We start from the raw sequence: 20,376 nt of genomic DNA, 5'->3' as shown, positions 1-20,376 counted from the left end.
AGAGCGACCGCCGCATGATCCGCGGCGGTCCACACAAGCGCTGTTCTTATTGGCGCATAAAGCCGGTATTCATAGTCCGATCTTAGGGCACATTCAGCAGATAAAAACGCTCAGTGAGTACTCGATGTTTATTGGTTTATTCTGTTGATTCCCTACATTTAGACCAATTACGTTTACGAATCACTCAGTTGTACAACTGTTGTGTCTGCTAAACGCGCCCTTATATTTAATAGCATGTTCGACTGGCTCTGGGTTAATCGCTCTGAGAGCGATTAATGACGTCATAAGTCTCTACTAGTCAATCATAAAACTTATAAGCACTTGCACGATTTTACGTGATAATACACTCATCTTCTTTAATTAATAATTAAAAATCTATGTGATTATTTGCAAAATGGTAAAGGACTTTTTTGTTCAATTTGACCTAAAGTATAAGTACACTATGGCAGTCGTCGCTATTATAACTCATTTACCATATCCTGCATGATCATTCACAAATTTTCTACAATTAATATCTCGATTATTATTGCGAATATCGCAAAACGGCATAGGACTTTTATGTTCACCTCAACCTGTTCTATGTCCCCACAAAATGCCCGGAGGAGAGTGTGAGACACCCTGTATAAGGGTGCTATTTCACGTGTCCTACGACAAGCTTTTCGGATACGTTTATTGGTTGGCGAATAGAGTATTTCTAGGTTCTCTGTTCGTCAACCAATGAACGTATCCAAAAAGCTTGTCGTACGACACGTGAAATATCAGCCTATGTAATAAATTGACTGCAAGATTTGCATTTTTGCAGTATTTGAGGTGAAGTTTCACTTCGGTGATCGCATTAACATTGCCAAATAAAACTTACAGCCCATTTTATTTGTCACTGCGAGTTGCGGCTCAATTGCTTAAACAGCGGGTGCGATTTGAGTATCTCGTTATGTCGTCTATAAACTTCTCGTCTATGGTCTAATTTAGAAATATGGCGACGTGCTTAAATTTGATATTACCAAATTGATATCGACCTAAGTTGATTTGAGAGTACAGAAAGACATAAATTGTTAATTTTTTCTTTTCTATTTTTTCTTTTTAATATATGATTCTAATTTCTATCTCTAAATATCACGTGTATGATTTTAATCGTAAGAAATTGAAACGGAAATAATGTTTAACACAGGATGGAATTGTTTCAAACAAATAACAAGGAGCGCCAAAAGTTTATCTTTGCGAAAGCCGAAGGCTAAGCGGTTCAAGCTTAAAACTTTACCAAGTAAGGAAATATTTATGTAAAGTTACATATATATTGTAGCAGTAAGCAACTGACATTTTATTTATGTTAAATCTATGTAGTTTTCCAATATTCAATAAGCAAACAGGATGAACATAGAGTGTATGCATGGGGTCTTGCTCACCATGGTGCTCTTGGAGATAATACAGTGTTGAAGTGGAAGAACGTTTCACAGATCAGCAGGCCAAAAAGATTACACTTTGCTGAAATACATGATGTAGTGGATATTGCTTGTGGATATGGTTTCACAGCTTATGCTGTACAATCTTCAGACAAAAATATTGTTTATGGTACTGGCATAAACACAGATTCACAACTTGGTAAGTAAATTGTTTGCTATTCTTTTTTCACTAAAATAAAAATATTTCATAAGCACAGTTTGTTTTTCTATGATAGGTTTCTGTAAACAGGATGAAAAATTGCCTGACAATGTGATATTTCTTCCAAGGCCAATAAATCTACTGCTTAAAGATGACAAGACAAAAGTTTTAAGCATGGCTGCAGGAAGAGCACACTTGTTAATACTGACCACAGAAGGTTTGTTCACTCTTGGTAATAATGCATATGGCCAATGTGGTAGACTAATTATAATGAATGAAAATTATGAGAGAAGTTCTGTTATCCATCACATACCTGACATTAAAGGACACAAGATTACTGCAGTGACAGCTGGTCAAGATCACAGGTATAATAATTTTGATATCATAATGTTAACAGTTTTCTCATTAATATCATTAATATAACAGCATACTCATTAATATTCTCATTAATATAACAGCATACTCTTGACAGAGACAGGTGAGGTATATACATTTGGATGGGGTGCTGATGGACAAACAGGCCTAGCACATTATCAAAATGAATATCAACCAAGTTTAGTTAAAGGTGATCTGGCAGGACAACACATAATAAAAGTTGCTTGTGTTGCTGACTGTGTATTAGCTCTTAGTGGTATGTAAAAAATATCCAATGGATTAGAGAATTACACACCTACAGTGGATAATTAAAATTAAAATGAGAAATATTTGCTTTAGATAAAGGAAAAGTTTTTGGCTGGGGTAACTCAGAGTATGGACAATTACTAGTTGAAGATAATTACCAAATAAATATTCCCATAGAATTAGATATGTTCAAAGACTTTGGACGTATTATAGATATTGCAGCTGGTGGATGTTTCTGCATGGTTTTAAACGGTAAGAATTAATATATAATTTATGATATTGAGTAACCTTATAATTTTTTATTTTAATTATTGTTACTGACATCTCCTGTTTGAAATAAGCGTATAAGTAGAGACCTCATATTAAAGTTTTTTTTAGACATTTGCTAATCTATTTCATAATTTATATTATAAAATGAATCTAAAATCTACTATATGGCTATATTATAGATGCTGGCTATGTTTATGTATGGGGATATGGTATACTGGGTTTTGGACCTGAGGTACAGAAAATACCTAAACCAACACAAATCCCACCTACATTGTTTGGCAACAATATATATAATCGTGACGTCAAGGTAATTAAAATAAGTCAAATTTGATTTTAAAAAATCTGAAAATCTGCTTTCTACATACACATGTATATGTAAACATATTTTTTACGTGTAGGTAACAAAAATAAGTTGTGGAGTTAATCAATTAGCCGCATTGACTAGCTCAGGAGATTTATTTATGTGGGGCATCAATAAATTTGGATGTTTGGGATTAGGACATACAAAAACTCAATTTTTCCCTTTAAGGGTAATTGTTATGTGTATTTTATATATCCTAAAAATAGAATATAAATAGACAATATATGAGAGATTTATGTATGATTATTGCTTTCTATTAACAGGTTTCAGTAGGAGCTCAAGTGAAAAAAGTTGTCTGTGGGATAGATCATACAGTGGCTCTATGCAAACCTTTTATTTAAAAAAGAATACAACACCGTATATGTATATAATATTATATACTAATATTAAATGTTGATTTATTTATGTAAGCGAGTTTACATAATACTTTCTTATTTTAATAGTTCTAACATTGTATATAAAAGTAATTAAATGTCTACAAAATATGATACTATGTTATTTCTAGTGTAAAAACGTAGCATTAAACATACGATATGTACAACTGGCTACGAATTTAACATATTTAACATATTTATGTTGTAATATGTCGATGACTTCACGTACGGTTGTCAAGATAATTTACATAATATTCTCGTATTATATATTATGAAAACACATAAATTATACTTATAATTAGAAGGATGATATTCAGCAAATTTATATTTGCACTGCTCGTGCATAGCAAGTTCTCATAGGAAATGGAGTACTTTATCATATGAGGAAATCGGCAAAACTGAAGATCTAGAAAACAATACAAACGATATATTAGGAAACATAGAAAGAAATAGAATTACGCAATTAATCAGTATTCATTTAATATAAAAATATGAATATATGAATTTAAAATATTTGATGTTAGAAATGTTGGCTGTAAACAATGGATTTACATTAATCACAGCTTACCTGTGCAAGGATAAGTATCAACTGAAGAATTGGCAAATATCGATAAGTAAAACGGTTGGCAAGAGTGAATATATTCAGCTTCATTACAGGAAAAAAAAACGGTATATATCTTGTCAAATATTGGTTTACAATCTACATTGTCACCTTCCGGGGAATCAGCGTTTATAGGTTGTCGTGATGTGCATACTTTTAGTATACCCCAAACAGATGGCTCAATCTGAAATACTTATTTATAGTGTATTTTCATAAGAGAAACTTTTTTAATTATACGAAAAGATTTTTACTTTTATCATCGAAGAATGTGACGAATCGCTGGAGTAGAAATAATTGGGGTGCATTTTGTAAGAAATGACCGTGTTTGGCTCAATATAATCGTTAAATGAATTGGTAGATCCGACGTAAGAATAATCGGCTCCACATTTCGTATTGATCAAACGTTGAGGGACTGCAATAATATAGTAAATTATATTAAACATATAGTAGAACACACAAAGGAATATAATATATACGAGGATACAAATTATTTCATACCTACCTTTTCTTACTCTTGAAATTAAACTAAGAACTGTCGGTAAAGCTCCGTCTTGCTTCTCGCCTATGTTGGTAAAAAACAAGTCGTTCGTTGCGTCAGCTACATAGTCTAACCATCTGTCTCTTGAGCCGTAAGTCAATATAAGTATTGTAGCATCTGCAGTAACATTATAATCATGAAACTTGATTGTAATACTTCAAATTTGCAATAACTTGAAATTATTGTATACTTCGTTTACAATCTGCAATAATGCATGATAACTTGCATTTTCTATAATGAACATAATTGAAGCATTACCTGGAACTTGCTCTTGCATCCTTTTTATCCGTTGTATACAATACTCCTTGTCGGCATCAGGAACGGACGATGTATATGGAATAATTAAAATTATGTCGGATTTTCCATTTCCAAAACCGTTACGCTCATTATTTAATTTTATCGTCTGGATAGATTCCAGTTTATCGAGCGATTTAGCAAAGTCAAAACCATTGGTAACTGAAAAATGATATGACCACAATTATTATCACCGCAATATAAATATTTGATATATAATTTTGTCCACATTTAAAATGTACATACCATTTTCATATTGCGTATAATTACCAAAATCTAAGATAGTATTGGTAGTATTTATCATAATACTACCATCATAGGCGTTCATGATAGTAAATTGGCTGTCGTACGGATTTATTTTCATATTTTCCAGTAAATTTCTAATAAAGCAAAAATAATTTTTATATTCTGATAAAAAATTAAAAATAAAGAAGGGCTAATAGAAGTTCAGGCACAGTAATTTTAGTGTTATAAAAACTAAGGAAATAGGTCAAAATTCTCTATGTTGGGAAATCAAGTAATTTATTGCACATTAAAAATATAAAACATCAAACGTTTCGATCCATCCGTGGACCCTCTTCGGTGTTACATATAATTTAAAACAATATATAGTGTCAAGAATTTAATAAGTCCTTAAGATTTTTCGCAACCAAAACTGAGAGGAAAAAATAGCAAGACCAAAAATACGGAAAACCGTGATATAAAATACGGAAAATCCTGTTTGTATCGAAACATGCCTTCAACGTCTTTCAACAATGCAGTTATTCGCAGAAGCACTTAGTAGGGTACAGCGGTTGTATTGTCTTGGACATAGTGTAGAGGCCAAACCTCAAGGCAAGAACGATATTATCGACAGTAATCCGCCAAACAATATTTTTTGTCTTGCTATTCTTTCTTCCCAGTCTCAGTTGCGAAAAATCTTAAAGTTAAGGTCTTGTTAAATTCTTGACACTATATTATTTTAAATTACATATAACACTGAAAAGGATCCACAGATGGACCGAAACGTTTGATGTTTTATATTTTTAATGTACAATAAATTATTTGATTTCCCAACACTGGAAACTTTCACCTATTTCCTTAGGTTTTATAGCACTAAAATTACTGTACCTGAACTCCTATTAGCTCTTCTTTATTTTTATCTTTTATTTATATCTTTGGAGTTCTTTTGTTTTCTAATAATTTTATATTTTGTATATTAGTGTTATTGCTCATCCAAGCAAACTGATTTTTTATATACAAATTTTATGCTTACGTAAGGATTGGGTGTATTAAATCGAAAGGCCACATTGTATCGAGAATAACTGTCAGATCAGCAGAGATTTGAACAGTATCTTTCAAATCCTCTTTATCTTCCGTGTCTCTACACGATAGATCATTATTCATCGAAGAAACTAAAAATTTTATCAGCTTAAATAAATATCATTATGTTAGAATATTTAATTATGTAATAAACACCAATATGTAATAATTATATAATATTATGTAATAATTATATAATAAACACCAATACTCACCGCCATTTGTAGATAGCTTGTCCGCTGCTGCCTTTGCAAATTCTTGAACCACTTTTTCGGTTAACGTAGCTATTTGTAAATCTTCTTGTAAGATCAAGGAAGCACTATATGCCTGCAAAATTAAATATTTCAATCCATGATATCTAGTTATAAGTACAGCATAGGCTTGAAGAAGTTTTATAATTTTTTTATACCTCTGACGTTATTATTATTATCGGCAAGATTTAATTAGTTTCACAGATGACACACATTGTATTACATAATACCTGATCAGACATCGTCTTAGATGCGTTAGATGAAATTGCCGCAAACATTGATTTCCGATTACATGCTCTGATTGAATGATCAAACAATCCACGAGCGCTATAATACATATCCAAAATCTGCGATAGTTTTAATTTAGGTATTTTCGAATATAAAGTTTCAATCTCATTAGCGAGAATTAATCCGTCGATATCTCCTCTCATCTCTGCTGTTGTAAATTCTAACGAATCGTTACGCTTCAGGAAGTACCAACGAGGAACAGACGATGAATTCCAGTTCCCACTTACGCCAAGTTCCAGATTTTGTTTTATGGGACCTTGTATTAACGCGACTTCAGCTAAATCTCCTACAAATTCATATAATATGTAGAAACTTTATCTCTTATGCATCTCGTATGCAAGCATATGCATTCAATACTCGTTAAAATTCTTACCAGATATAGTTGCAATCCACTTATTATTTACTGTTACGTTTGATAGATGCGGCTTCTTCGGAAACAAAGTTGACAGTTGTATCGTTTCAGGTTGTAATCCAGCGGCTATACCAGCAATTACTGATCCAATAGAGACAGGGCCCCAACTGAAACATATTCGTCGAGATGGTATCAATGGGTTGTAGATCATGCGGCAAAATCATTTGACAAAATAAACGCACGAGTATACCGAAAATATAAAAAGTCAATGAGAGATTTACGTACTTTGTTTTTATAACGCCATTCTCCACAGGACAATTGCTGTACGGCGGCAGTGAAACTCGAGCGATTTTTGGATGATTCGGTGGCAACTCTGGATATAACGCATTCGGATCAATGGTATCCTCTGTGACTGTGTCCTTGTTATTTCTGATAATGTCACTATATACGATAAAAACTGTTATATATGAATGCAGCATACAATTCTATTTATCATGTTCACATGTAAATTACTATCTATATCCAGTAATGCCGCTATACTTACATTTGCTCAGGTGTTAAGGTTTCTACATCGTGGATATTAAACTTTTTTTCAGTAAGAAGATTGTTGCTTGCGCTTCTTGTCCTTCTGTATGCGTTGTTCGTAAATTTACACACTAAGCTTTCGTCATCCCTTTGAAAAATGTCGATAGAATCGGACAACATAAAATGAAGTGTACACTATAAGATGATAACACATATTAGATAAAATTCCATATAAATGCAAACGATTGTCTTTGTGAACTAAAGTTGTTACTTATTTTTATTATCTACATAGCAAAATATGTATAAATTATTCAACTTACCTTTTCAATGTCGGTAAGTATATCGTAACGAATTTGGGAAATCCTTTGTTCTGGAATCTTTATGAAGGGAAGTGTTCGTGCAAATTTTGCAGCTTGCTCCCTGTATGGTGCATAAGGTGACACGCCAGGTTGTCTCGAGACGTTTGGATTTTCTATTATCCCATCTTGGCGAAATCTACGATTAGTAAAATGCCAGTGCAATTTAAACGCTTAAATTTTCACGTGAGAATACATCTTTATCACGCCAGATATTGCGTAAATTTTTACCTATGCAAAATTCCAATAATTAAGGTCTGTAGATCCACGTCCAAATCTGCGTTTTCAATTTTACGAATAAGTGCGATCAATGTATTCAAGGTATGCGGTAATCTATTATCCTTTTCGTAAAGATATTTATTGTCATAACATTCTTGAAGTTCTAACTCGACATCTTGATATGAAATATCTTGCGCAAAAATGCCTAAAATATATTTATAAACTCTAGAGACAAATAAATAAATAAATAATATATAACGTTATATTAACTAATTAATAATGATACATTAATATATTATATATATGTATAAAAACTTTTAGAATAATATATTATTTTCTTACCAAAAGTAATGAAGATAATCCAGAAATACCATTTAATCATTTCGTAACTACAAAAACGATTGATAGATTATAATTCTTTTTTTAAATGCCGCTTCTACCTTTGCTGTATTAATACTGTCTATGATAAATATAAAATTCTTCTCAACATATTTAAAGATGAAAAACTCACCCAGTAGTCAGCATTTCTGCCTTTCTTTATGTAAGGAAGACTCAGTTTTCATTCAGTTTCACGTAACAAGATACTACACCACACCTTTCAGAGACATAGTAACAGTCACCATCATCACTATCAAAAGATAAGATATGATATGTTATGAGTAATCCACCTCCCTCTTTGGTATCTAGAGATGACCTATTGCGATTATGTTCTATATTAGAGAAAATATTTTAGTTATATATTTTATAAATATTTTATAAGGATAATATTACTAATTGTCATAAAACCATACATTCATTACTTTGCGTGCAAACGTACGTGCTGGCACAAGTAAAATTTTGCATTTAAACTCTAATATTACAATGATAAACATAATTGTACACATATGCTCTAATTTAGTCAATAATTTAGTAAATAATACAATAGAAAGTTTTATCTATAGTTTCTGATACATAAAACTACTTACGGGGATAGAACACAGTCAAAGTTATCTTATCAGTTAAGGTAGAACATTATCTTACTCTATATCTTCGTAATATGAATCATTGTACACTGTACACCGTATCAAGTGTAACATGAGCGTTATAATTAGTGATGCTGCAAAACTCTGTTAGTGGTGAAGATGAATATTTTTGTAATTTTGCTAATATGTTACGGTACGTTGATAACGAACTCGTGACATTTACAACAAGATATGTGCTCGATAGTGAAAGTACCTGATGGAATATTTTCTTCCGGATATTTCACACTTTGCTCCTTTCTTTCTCAGGAGTATGTTCAACAGAATCTCACTTCGGTATACCAGAGGAACTCCAAGAATGTTATATGAATAATAGCATGCAAAATTTCCATCTTCCTATGAATATGCGGGTGTTATTAGACATCATCCGCAAAGCGGAAAAAGATTCTTACGCCACGATGGACATAAGAGCGATGTCGTCGTCCTTATTGCATAGGTAAACAAATTTGCGATACAAGTTGAAATTGCGATATGAATGTAGCACAAATTTTACAGCTCGTGCGTATTACATTATCACTCATTTTCGTATATATCAGATTTAAATTCGATGGCGTTGAACACTATGAAAATATAGAGCCACGCGACGGAGTGCTTCCCTTTGGGCTATCTGGAAAGCAAAATATAAGAAATAGATTGGTAAAAGCACTGGACCCAGGAAAACCGGATATTTTCCCATTTGACGCACTTACAGCAATAGAACGATGTACCTTACATCTTGCTATATCAAATACGATAATGAAAGAAAGTTCACGTAATACGGATTCACTATGTGAAGAAATAGGACAAAAGCTAACAAGTAATACATATATATATATACACACACGCAACTTTACGCATAAATTTATATAGAAGTTAATTTAAAGCCAAATAAACTAATGTACACAGCTAAATCCATATTTCCCGATCTTTGGAACTGTCCGAAAGAATACGGAGTGATTCTTACGCCATATGGAACTATCGCCCCAGGTGCCATCATAGGAGCTATCGCAGCTTCACTTCAGCGTCAAAATATCCCCTTAGTTCAAATATATAATATTACTGGTAATATACACACAAATTCCTGCAACAGAATGTTATGTCTCATGTAAATCAAGAATAAAATAGCACAGAAAAATTGCAATATTAAATAATGAATGAATGAATTAGTTAATTAATTAGTTAACATTAATTAATGAATATATGGACACATTTAAGTACGTATTTTGTTTCAGAAAGACCTAGTACAGATAGCATGGATTATGCAGAACAAGTTGATTTTATTTTGCCGAGAAGCGAGATGATACACGCCAAATCAATGTCGTATCTTTCTTTTCTCGGATTAAATATCAATTTGGATAATGTATGGCTAACTACAATTGCGGGTAAATTATTTTAGTTAAATGATGAGCTATTTGTACATATTCTCTTACGTTAAATGTTTTACGATATAAATGTGAAGAACAAAAGTTTGACGAACTATAGGTAATCAAATGAGTTATCACTTTTCAGGTGATTTAGGAGAAATGGTAATATATCAAGGACCTGTGTTAGGTGCTAATATGGAACTTGGAGCTGCTGGGTTTTGGAATAATACTATGCGTCCTCACGATTATTATTTAAAAAGTAGTAAAAACAGCTATCTTGATGCCACTCGTGCTGAGATAATTGGCGATATCGATGGTACACGCGTTCCTTTTACTACCAAAGGATCAAATTACAAATAATATATATATTTTCCAACTTAATAGGTCTTATTATTGCGAGTCACATGGAAAGTTGGGTGAATGACTTTAATAGTCTCCGTTTAAGTCAGATTCTTGATATTTATTATTCGGACGAAGGTATAACTATACATGACGAAAACGTAAAAGTTTGCAACAGAAAGGACGCTTTCTCAGACGCTGTACCGAAGACAGTTTTGTATCAACAGGTCTTATCCATTTTATATTACACAAACGTAATATATGAATGCGTTTGCTTTAAGTAGATCAATGTGAATTTTATTACCGTGAGTATTATTTGTAACAGACATACGCTGCATCCGATGTCTTGACCTATTACAACAGCATCAAATTCACATCGCCGGAAGTATTTAAACAAATGGTTGATTATGCAGTTGATAAGTTTTCCGTTTATACAAACAGTTATCTGTTGACAGAATCTCTCTGCAGAGATAGAAAACCTTGTCCACAAGTAGAAACATTAATCGCATTCGATGGTGCTTGGACTGCAGAACATACAATGGATTTTTTCGCGTAAGTTAAAGCATTTAAAGTTGATTAATTATCTGACAATTCTAGTTTCACTTACGCTCTTCTCGTATCAGCACATTAATAGATGATTTGGACGTATCGATGTATGGCTCAAAAATGGGTATTTTACACGGTACATCTGGGCAATGGTTGCTTAACGTAACGGATAGTCCTAGTCTTGCCTATTATGCTGTATCTAATTTCACGAAGATTTCATGTAAGTTTTTTCTTGTTAAACTGTCCATCGAATTATACAATCTATATTTTAACGAATGTTTTAACAGGGCCCACGCATTTAAATCTTTTGGTGACCATGAATGCAGTATATAATTATTTGAATAAAACATGGGAAACCAAAGGGCAGCAACACGTAATAGGAAGTTTGGGACAAGTGGTCCTAATATTAGCTCCATCAACTCAAATATCTGAAATAGAACAACACACAATTTTAAAGTTATTGCGAGAAATTAAGTATCATCATCCTGGTAAGAAAACAAATGCGTATACGTTTTTTTTTAATGTATCTGTTCACAAACATTTCCTATATTTTACTAGCAAAATATCTACTTACATATTTGAAGTAATTTAATACATAGTATAGTCCAGATTTTTGTATAATTGCAGACGTAAAGATTTTATATTACGTGTCGAAAGACCATTCTAATTCTTTCCAACCATTCATATTATCAGAGCATGATCGCCTAATAGTTAGTCCTTATATTGAAACCATTGATAAATTTTTATTAACAGGTAAGTACTGCAATCACAAATTTTCAAACAAGTGCTAATCGCATTTGTACGTACGATATAAATTTATATGTATAATACATTGTTACTCACCATATTTTAGTGCCACGAATTCTAAGACCAGTACCAGAATTTGCAACTAACTCCTCAATATTTAAAGGTGAAATGGAGGACTACATAAGTCCCTCCAAATCAATCACATACATGTTGCATTCGCAACATATTCACACAAAGAAAACAACAATCACAGTTAGTATTTCCAAGAAATTACATAAGTTTCTACTTCCTACACTAAAATCCATAAATAATAGATGTAAATACGGTGAAGCTTTCTTCTAATTTTATGAGACACAGCTGTCGATAATGTAATGATATTATCTGTTGGAGTTGTTTAGATATTTTGCATGTAACTAATTAATATTTTTACCAGGTTCATAATTTTGGTTATGGAACAATAAATGCTTGTTCGTGGAAACAATTTAAAATAGGCAACAATCAGGAACATATGACATGTCAAAATCTTGATTTACACCAAGAAATTGATATAGTTGACGACTTTATATGCACAGATGTAGGCTGTCCTTACATATATCTCCGTATACATAATGCTACCTCTCATAAAAAATGTGCAGGTAATGTTCAATTATTATACCAAAAAAAAAAAATATATATATATATATATATATATCTTTATATTAATCCTTATATTTTATACAAGTTTTCTATTATATATGTTCTATTGTATATATTCTATTATTATATATATATAAGTTTTCATTCTTTTACTTACATTCTACTTATTTTGCACTCCAGAAATAGAATGCAGATCACCAGATCATATAAGATATATTATAAGGATGCAAAGTAATGAAAATTCAGCAAACAAAATATTTGTAAATATATTCATAATATTATTGGTACAAGTAGTTGTATGTAATATTTAATAATTATATAAATTATGGATTTCGTTAATAAAAATTCAAAAACTAAAAAAATATCTCTATTACTATCATATTTCTATAATCCTTTAATTCTCCGATTTATAATATAAAAAAACCGTTACATGACACACATTGTAGATGATTTTAAAATAAAATTCTGTATAGTTCTACCCCATGGTAATTTCATATTTTTAACGATATATCGTTTTTAACGATATATCGTTACTTTATTAATATTGTGTACAAAAATATAAACTATGGCTGTACTTACAAGAGTACTTTCCGCGTTAATAGTTTCGATAAGCATATTCATAAATTAATTTGATAAGAAATTGGAAGTTACTTGATGCAGCGAGTTCTTCCAGTTCTGATTCCTTGAGAAGTACATCAACTGATGGCAGAAATTCCTCTACTTTGCCGCCTACATAGCAAACATACAAATTAGTATTATTTCGCAGTATCTTATTACATATAACTTACCCATAAAATACACAAGGTCCATTAATTTGAAAAATAATGTTTCCTGAACTTGTTGTTCAGGATTCTTCTCCACGGTGTTCCACTGATTCCGTCGAGCCGCGCGTGCCCAAACGAGTAATCTCAAAGACAATTTATCCTCCTCTTGTTCCACGTAATCAAGTAAATCGAGAGCTTTCTTGAAGTCATATTCATTGGCTATGACGTTTTCGCTCGAAGTGTATAACTATTTATAAATCAAACATTATATATAAGTTATACAAATAGATAAAAATATAATTTAATTATTATTAAAAGAACATATCTACCATAATTAATTCTCTTGGTGCAAGTACTCGTAATTTCTCAATATCGTAGCCATACGTTGTGAGAACTTGAGTTGGTAAATCTTCCTGATAAGCTATGAGTGCCAATTCATTGTCGATCATCTTTGCACTGTCTACTACTTTATCTTCCGGTTCGTCCGAAGCAAGCAAAGCCAACTTGGCTAACGAAAGCATCGACTATGATTAAAAATTAAATATAAAATCAATTACATAATGTTTGCGTTACCCATCATAACGGTATTATTATCGTTTTGTGTTATTTTCATTATTGTTATAATTAATAGTACGCACCTTTTTACGAGTAACCAACTCAGCTTCTTGAACTGCCAAGGTATGAAGTGTATTGGCAGCGAGTCGCAATTCATCAGTTAGAGCCGATTGTACCCAGGACAAAGTTGGATGTTCTGACAACTTTTCTGTTAATTCTGCAGTGCCACCACGTCTGCATCTTTCCACTAATTGTCCTTGGCGTCCATCTTTCACGTACCTATTAAAAAAAACGATAGATCATACATACAAATAAACGTATAAAACTTCGTGATGTGATAATAGATGTTCTTACCAAGAAAACAAGAAGCCAGCAAAATCTTGCGCTGCAAACTTCTCTATATATGCATCAAGTCGATTTTTATTGTTAGTCAATTCGCAAATTTGCACAAGCGATGGGAAGTCACAATACTTTTCAGCGAGCATTGCAGCGTTATCATACTGCTCTTCCTTTACTATAACACGTTTATACATGAACAATGAGAAAGAAAATTAACTGATATAAATAGCTGATAATAAAAATAATACTAAATATATCTTACTCAGTGGCTGAATTAAATTGGCACGATCTGTCTCGTATTGTTTTAAAAGAATTTCGAATTTCTCTGTGCCACGAATGCTTTCCAAATGACATTTCCTTCCATCCAGTATTAAATCAATAAGACTGACTAACTGTTCGTACAATTCATTTCTAACGGTAGAGTCACTTGTCCCTGTCACACCGTGTTTAATAGTAATACTTTGCTGTGTGTAAATTTATGTTCAATGAAAATTAGAACTTTTTCAATTCAAACTCATAAATTAGAGATACGAAGACAATACATACCATTGTGTTGAGACAATTCCTTAAGCCATGTTTACCTGATTTTGCTGTCCAAGGAAGATACTCTGTTATCACATTTGAACATTTTGCAGGAACAAACCGTTCAGCGTTATATTGACGATATTTCACTACTTCATGTAACACAGCCTATTAGAGATAGAATGAAAAGGTAACAAAGAAATTAAAGAAAATGTTCACATATGTGAGCTGCTTCATTTCGATATTCTACCATCGTCTTATTGACTCACCAATAAAATAGAATTAACTTGCATAATGTACTGTCCGACTTGTTGCAAAGGTCTTTCAGATTGAGTGACTTCGCTCGCTTTATTTACTAAAGTTGGTAAGAATAAATGTACTGTGCTCACTTCGCGGAAAAATATGTCGCGTGCCGTAAGTTCGTCGGATACGTAAGCTTCTGGCTGCAATGTTTCACCTATCACTGCATCTATAATCTCAGAATATCTAAAACAAAAAAAATATATGTATATGTAAGATAATGCACTAAGAACACAGAGATATAAATGGAGAATGACACATTAATTATATAATATATGATATCAGAATTGTACCTATTTTGAAGATTATATACAGTTAAAGCTGCAACTATTTTCTCCGCATATTCACCGAGTACATGCGACGTAGACATGATAGTTCCTCTGTATGTAACTGCGCAGAACTTGAGTAAAAATATCTTAATTTAATAAAGTCATTAAAATTGTATGCAATACAACAGAAAATGTATTATATTCAACATACTCTACTCCATAAATTATGTTCCTTCAAGAATTGTACAAAAAGATCTAATGCTTTTTGTTTTCCTTCTAGTTGATGAGGTATTTGCATGGAGATGACTGCATTTACTGTCATTGCTACACAAAAAGGCAATTTAAAAACATGAATTTTTCATTGAACGAATGTTTAAAATATAACAATGCAATCAATGTACATCAGATTTATGTAAAATATAAAAAAAATGTACAAAAATACAAGTTACTCACATAAATCCCTATGATTAGCCCATCTTGGATCATTTGCTGGATAATCATCAATCAAATCCTTCGCAACTTTCAAAATAAGTGTGTCGAGAGTAGCATCAATATCCATCACCGGGTCCTCTTGTAGAGGAAAAAGTTGAGAAAGGATTTCGTCGCATTGTGCCTGTACACACAAGAAACTTACATTAGATTATAATAGTTATCACAGAATATTCGTTTCTTTTCATATCCACATATACCTTATTTTGACGCAAACTTAAAAGAAATGCGGTGCGTAATTGCGTAGCTCCGTCAGAACTATAATACATATCCTGAAGTTCTTCATTACTTATCAAAGTAGAAAAATTCTGTGCTGTTTGATTCGCTTTATAGCTATAATCCATACTTATATTAGTGTCCGTGTATCCTCTGCAATTTAATCACATGAATAGAAGGAATATATATTTTTAATATTGAAAATACAATTATGCTAATAAAAGCTACAAACGTATTAAAATCTTGGGTCGGAAAGTCGACTGGTGTAATAGACACTAAACCAACACTCTTTGTGAATAATACTGGAGTTCCTGAACATAAAGCGCCACCCAGTATACTGTCTTCACCACCTCTTACCAGATCTATTTTATCTTGATCAATTTCAGATGCAGCTATAAAAATTTTACAATATTTAAAAATTTTTAGTATTTGATAATACAGCACACTGTTTTTTTTTCTAACAATATCATATTGCTTAGAAACTCATAGATGTACTTACTGTTAACCACAAGTACATTATATTGATTATATATAATAGCTTCCCAGCCAGACAATATAAAACGATAAGAACTTAATGTTGACTCTATCATCTCCATATCATCGACATAGAACAGTGGACCAAGCTGAACCTTTAGGAACCATTTAAACGTGTTTGACAAAGTTGTGCCACTTAAAGGTATTAATCCTGCAAAATAACATAATAAATGAATGCAAAGCACTACATATTTAATACTATCTTATACAATAGTTATAAATTGATACATGACCTACCAAGTGCAAAATGTATTTGAAGAGATACCTCGTCGTTATAAGCCGCCATTAAAAGGACTATTCCTTCCTCGCACGTTTGCATATCGATAAACCATGTATTCATTCTTTGAGGATTACATGGACTTGATTCCTAAAACAAAAACACACATTAGTAATAATTTCTGTAATACTGTTATACTTTAAATATCTGAACATACACATACCCAAAGTTTTCTTTGAAATGCTTGTAAAACAATATGAGTAATATCTTCATCAAATTCCATCTTTTCTTGTTCATTATGAGAAAAAAACCAATATTGCAAAGAAGAACCAGCAAGAATGAGAACTCTTGAACCCTTTTCACTCAATGGTGTACACGTAACTTTCACTAATTTCTATAAAATTTGTATACATATACATTATATTTATATAAAAATATATTGCTAGAAATAGATTCTGAAAAACATTCATTTTTAATAATGAGGAGACTATTTATTTTTTAAATATTTACAATTCTGTTTATATAACAAATAAAAGTTATACCGTTTCTGCAACAGGTGATTGTGGTATTGCTCCAAAAATCAAGGAAGTCATTCTACGACCTATGCCACCAAGCCATCCTTGACTTGTTCGCAGTACTTGACATGTGATAGTATTTTTCCCATTATTAAATTGTGGCTGTAAAAGTGCTACTGTACATGTAGTAGTAGCTAGAATACAGCCATGGCCTGGTACATACATAAGACAATCAACTTCTTGTCCTGCAAGCTCTGCACTAGTTTCTACAGAAGATCCCTCATGTGCAACACTTGCCCAGAAACGTACTATTCCTTCTGGTGACACTGCCATACAACTAGGAACCTATTATAAGAATACAAATAATTTTATGTACAATACATATAATAGAAGTTTCAAGTCTTTCAGTAACTCTTTAATTGTGTTTTCATAAAATATTTAAGTATACAAATGTCATTGCAAACAAATAACTAATTTTTACTAAATACCTGGTGATCAGTAGGTAGCCAGACTGCTATACAATCTGCCTTGTGAGCTAAGTCACTCTGAGGTAGCAATAATTCACGACATTGAGTTTTGAAAGTTCTTCTTTGCTTGGGATCGTGAATAGTGGTTTTACACTGCCACACAAGTAATTTGCGGCCGTAAACAAGCCAAGCCCAGCCATCTGTAGATACATTAACACTAACAGCTGTATTTCGATCCATGAATGTTAATGCTTCAGTGACTAGAACTGGTAATGAAGATCCAAAGCTCTCAACTGTATGATTCGCTGTTCTGCATATTGTTTGTACAGATTGATTTGTGCGCCCAGAAACACTTGCTGCACTAAAATTAAATTAAACGTAATTATATGAATAATTTTATTTTTATATCAGCTGTTACATTGATCAATCATACAGTATATACAATAATAGAAGAATTAGATGTTCCGAAACTTACGAACTATTTTTCTTCAATGATTGCACTATCGACATTCGTTTTCTAGGAGAGGCTATCGAACGCCCTAACGAACTACCCAAACTTGTGCGATCCATTCTCTTATATTTGGTTCACAAACTATTCCAACAACTCATTTATTTCAGCTTCTTTTTACCTCTCTAGCCTCTTTTGAGTCTCACTCGTTATCTCAATTTTAACCGCACATATTTTTAAAGTTAGGCTAGTCAGGTTAGGCTAATATTCATGTCGCGTACAAGTGTCGGATGCGTTGATTGGTTGTTGGATAGAGAATTTCTAGGGTGCATAAGGAAATTGTTAGGAATCTTAAAAACTTTCTATTAGACAGCCAATCGACACATCCGGCAATATTTGTCGTGCGACACATGAAATATCAGCATTTATTAGTTCCTGAGTCTTCACTGGGTGCTTTCCAATTGCTTAACACATCTTGACACACACGCACACGAAACCAGTTTATTGGTCACATATTATCTAAAATATCTTGTAATATGCAACCAATAAACTGGTTTTATGTAACACAGTGTACGCAACTGGAAAGCATCCACTACAAGCCACCACCGTCTTCTAATGGCTCCTGCAAACAGGACGCGGTAATGCTTGTCGCGCGACAGCCAATCAATATGTTGTTTTTCCGTAAGAGCTAGAAAGTTATTATGGAAAGCAGCATATTAATTGGCTATCGCGCGAACTTTTGCCGCGCGGCAAGCATTACAGCGTCTGTGTGCAGGAGCCATAAATGTGGGGTACTCCTGGGCGTAAGGCGTGTTCTAGGAGGATATCGCAGGAAATAACTGAATCATGTCACTTCTTTATTATAACTGTAACTTTATTATTCGAAAAAGTAATAATCTTGAAGTATAAAAATATATAGAAGTACGCTACGCTAACGTGGTAACACTTAGGAACTAGTGTTGGAGTTTTCTTATTCGTCAGGATCTAACCAATCAGCGATCTTGAGGCGCTATAATACTCCGCCGCCAGTAGACTGCATTCGAAAACGTTACTCGAGTACTCTCCCTCTTTTTTATCTCACTCTTGCATTTCGCTCCAACGGCTATCGTCTAGTAGTGTGCATACAGTGGCCGCGTTCCGTTTCACGCATATGTGCGCGTTTATCTACAGATCATGTTACGTATATTGTAGGAAATGCGCGCATAATGCGTGAAACGGAACGCAACCAGTGTGTGTTTCCGAATGCAGCCTAACTCAGATATTTGAGTTGCGAAATGTATTATCTTTATTTGGGTTGATTCTTTGGTTCTTTGATATGTTTTTAGTATTTGTTCTTGGTTAAGTGTAGGTTCTTCTTGGTCGAATGATGTAGCTCCGTCGGCGAATGTTTAAAAAATGCAGGGCCCCTATTCTTGAAATAGTTGCGTATACGTAAGTTTTACTACATAGGTTTAATCATACTATAAAATAGCTGCGCAATGAAAATTACGTATACGCAAAAATTTCAAGAATAAGGGCCCTGGTTTTAATCTTTCCGTAGAGACTTGCGTCGGTTTATTTTTTATGTTGATTTTGTAGACGCGGTCTGTTGTTCGTTCCAGAACTTCGTACGGTCCCTCGTATGGTGTGTCCAATGGATTTTTTGTTTTATCGATTCGTACAAAAACATGTGTGCAGGTAAGTAATGTTTTGTAGGTGAATGCTTTTGTTTTGAAGTGATGCGCTGTTGGAATCAGCTTGGCATTCTAACGTCTCTGCTAATACCTTGAGGCAGTAGTCCCGGTATTGTTGTCGGACACTAAATCCTTAGAGCATCGTAAGCCCTTCTCATTTCCGACGAGCTCGGATTTTGTTTATGTAAGGTCATTAGGTCTGGGATGCTATTCTGTACATGCGTACCGACAACTGTCGGATCGGTAGACGTCGTTGCGCAGCTTTTTTATACCATAGAAAAGCTGCGCAACGACGTCTACCGATCCGACAGTTGTCGGTACGCATGTACAAAATAGCACTCCTGTAGTGCGATTCTGTAACTCGTTATTGCAGTTAACGACAGTCTCGTTATCGTTGCGCAGCCTTTCTACAGTACGAAAAAGCTGCGCAACGACGATAACGAAATTGTCGTTAACTGCAATAACGAATTACAGAATCACACTACTG

General features: G+C 33.0%; 4 protein-coding genes across 4 annotated transcripts; 2 read left to right on the top strand and 2 right to left on the bottom strand.

The window, feature by feature from the left end:
- The first annotated feature begins 75 nt into the window (after positions 1-75).
- LOC116847627 lies at positions 76-12,925 on the top strand. The gene is made up of 15 exons (XM_032822794.1): positions 76-82; positions 9,013-9,106; positions 9,220-9,406; positions 9,507-9,766; positions 9,856-10,011; positions 10,182-10,331; positions 10,459-10,629; positions 10,698-10,879; positions 10,978-11,204; positions 11,276-11,418; positions 11,486-11,686; positions 11,826-11,951; positions 12,052-12,197; positions 12,379-12,580; positions 12,762-12,925. Exons 2-15 carry the CDS (start codon positions 9,073-9,075, stop codon positions 12,890-12,892), a joined length of 2,316 nt encoding a protein of 771 aa, XP_032678685.1. The 5' UTR covers positions 76-82; positions 9,013-9,072; the 3' UTR covers positions 12,893-12,925.
- Positions 954-3,336, top strand: LOC116847629 (RCC1-like G exchanging factor-like protein). The gene is made up of 8 exons (XM_032822800.1): positions 954-1,261; positions 1,342-1,599; positions 1,676-1,964; positions 2,058-2,230; positions 2,314-2,472; positions 2,670-2,797; positions 2,889-3,020; positions 3,115-3,336. Exons 1-8 carry the CDS (start codon positions 1,156-1,158, stop codon positions 3,190-3,192), a joined length of 1,323 nt encoding a protein of 440 aa, XP_032678691.1. The 5' UTR covers positions 954-1,155; the 3' UTR covers positions 3,193-3,336.
- Positions 3,225-8,605, bottom strand: LOC116847626. The gene is made up of 16 exons (XM_032822793.1): positions 8,463-8,605; positions 8,294-8,340; positions 7,964-8,156; positions 7,697-7,871; positions 7,396-7,571; positions 7,137-7,292; positions 6,873-7,018; positions 6,442-6,785; positions 6,176-6,287; positions 5,914-6,052; positions 4,905-5,038; positions 4,623-4,820; positions 4,329-4,481; positions 4,078-4,238; positions 3,794-4,010; positions 3,225-3,631 (listed from the first exon to the last, which is right to left on the bottom strand). Exons 1-16 carry the CDS (start codon positions 8,474-8,476, stop codon positions 3,495-3,497), a joined length of 2,502 nt encoding a protein of 833 aa, XP_032678684.1. The 5' UTR covers positions 8,477-8,605; the 3' UTR covers positions 3,225-3,494.
- A 142-nt stretch (positions 12,926-13,067) lies between the features above and the next one.
- Positions 13,068-18,532, bottom strand: LOC116847625 (nuclear pore complex protein Nup133). The gene is made up of 19 exons (XM_032822792.1): positions 18,244-18,532; positions 17,790-18,129; positions 17,329-17,646; positions 17,010-17,180; positions 16,807-16,936; positions 16,535-16,720; positions 16,268-16,427; positions 16,020-16,188; positions 15,784-15,943; positions 15,542-15,654; positions 15,355-15,461; positions 15,031-15,247; positions 14,786-14,929; positions 14,502-14,703; positions 14,255-14,414; positions 13,984-14,179; positions 13,675-13,869; positions 13,370-13,592; positions 13,068-13,310 (listed from the first exon to the last, which is right to left on the bottom strand). The coding sequence occupies exons 1-19, from the start codon at positions 18,336-18,338 to the stop codon at positions 13,177-13,179; spliced, it is 3,420 nt and encodes a 1,139-aa protein (XP_032678683.1). The 5' UTR covers positions 18,339-18,532; the 3' UTR covers positions 13,068-13,176.
- Between the last annotated feature and the right edge of the window lie 1,844 nt (positions 18,533-20,376).

The sequence above is a fragment of the Odontomachus brunneus genome, unplaced genomic scaffold, assembly GCF_010583005.1.
Source record: "Odontomachus brunneus isolate Ranch 3 - 2012 unplaced genomic scaffold, Obru_v1 Obru_scaffold_082, whole genome shotgun sequence".
Lineage (NCBI taxonomy): Eukaryota > Metazoa > Arthropoda > Insecta > Hymenoptera > Formicidae > Odontomachus > Odontomachus brunneus.
This window is presented reverse-complemented; position numbering and strand designations above follow the sequence as displayed.

Excerpts from the sequence above, each read along its gene's own strand:
- LOC116847629 (XM_032822800.1), top strand. The coding sequence starts at position 1,156 with ATGTTTAACACAGGATGGAATTGTTTCAAACAAATAACAAGGAGCGCC. Across the intron at positions 1,262-1,341 it reads CAAGCTTAAAACTTTACCAA|TTTTCCAATATTCAATAAGC; the intron begins GTAAGGAAATAT and ends AAATCTATGTAG. Across the intron at positions 2,798-2,888 it reads TATATAATCGTGACGTCAAG|GTAACAAAAATAAGTTGTGG; the intron begins GTAATTAAAATA and ends TTTTACGTGTAG.
- LOC116847626 (XM_032822793.1), bottom strand. Across the intron at positions 8,157-8,293 it reads GATTATCTTCATTACTTTTG|GCATTTTTGCGCAAGATATT; the intron begins GTAAGAAAATAA and ends AATATATTTTAG. Across the intron at positions 7,572-7,696 it reads TACTTACCGACATTGAAAAG|TGTACACTTCATTTTATGTT; the intron begins GTAAGTTGAATA and ends ATCATCTTATAG.
- LOC116847627 (XM_032822794.1), top strand. The coding sequence starts at position 9,073 with ATGAATATTTTTGTAATTTTGCTAATATGTTACG. Across the intron at positions 9,767-9,855 it reads AATAGGACAAAAGCTAACAA|CTAAATCCATATTTCCCGAT; the intron begins GTAATACATATA and ends TAATGTACACAG. Across the intron at positions 11,205-11,275 it reads CATACAATGGATTTTTTCGC|CACATTAATAGATGATTTGG; the intron begins GTAAGTTAAAGC and ends TTCTCGTATCAG.
- LOC116847625 (XM_032822792.1), bottom strand. The coding sequence starts at position 18,338 with ATGGATCGCACAAGTTTGGGTAGTTCGTTAGGGCGTTCGATAGCCTCT. Across the intron at positions 15,248-15,354 it reads GTATATAATCTTCAAAATAG|ATATTCTGAGATTATAGATG; the intron begins GTACAATTCTGA and ends TTTTTGTTTTAG. Across the intron at positions 13,870-13,983 it reads AGTTGGTTACTCGTAAAAAG|TCGATGCTTTCGTTAGCCAA; the intron begins GTGCGTACTATT and ends TTTTAATCATAG.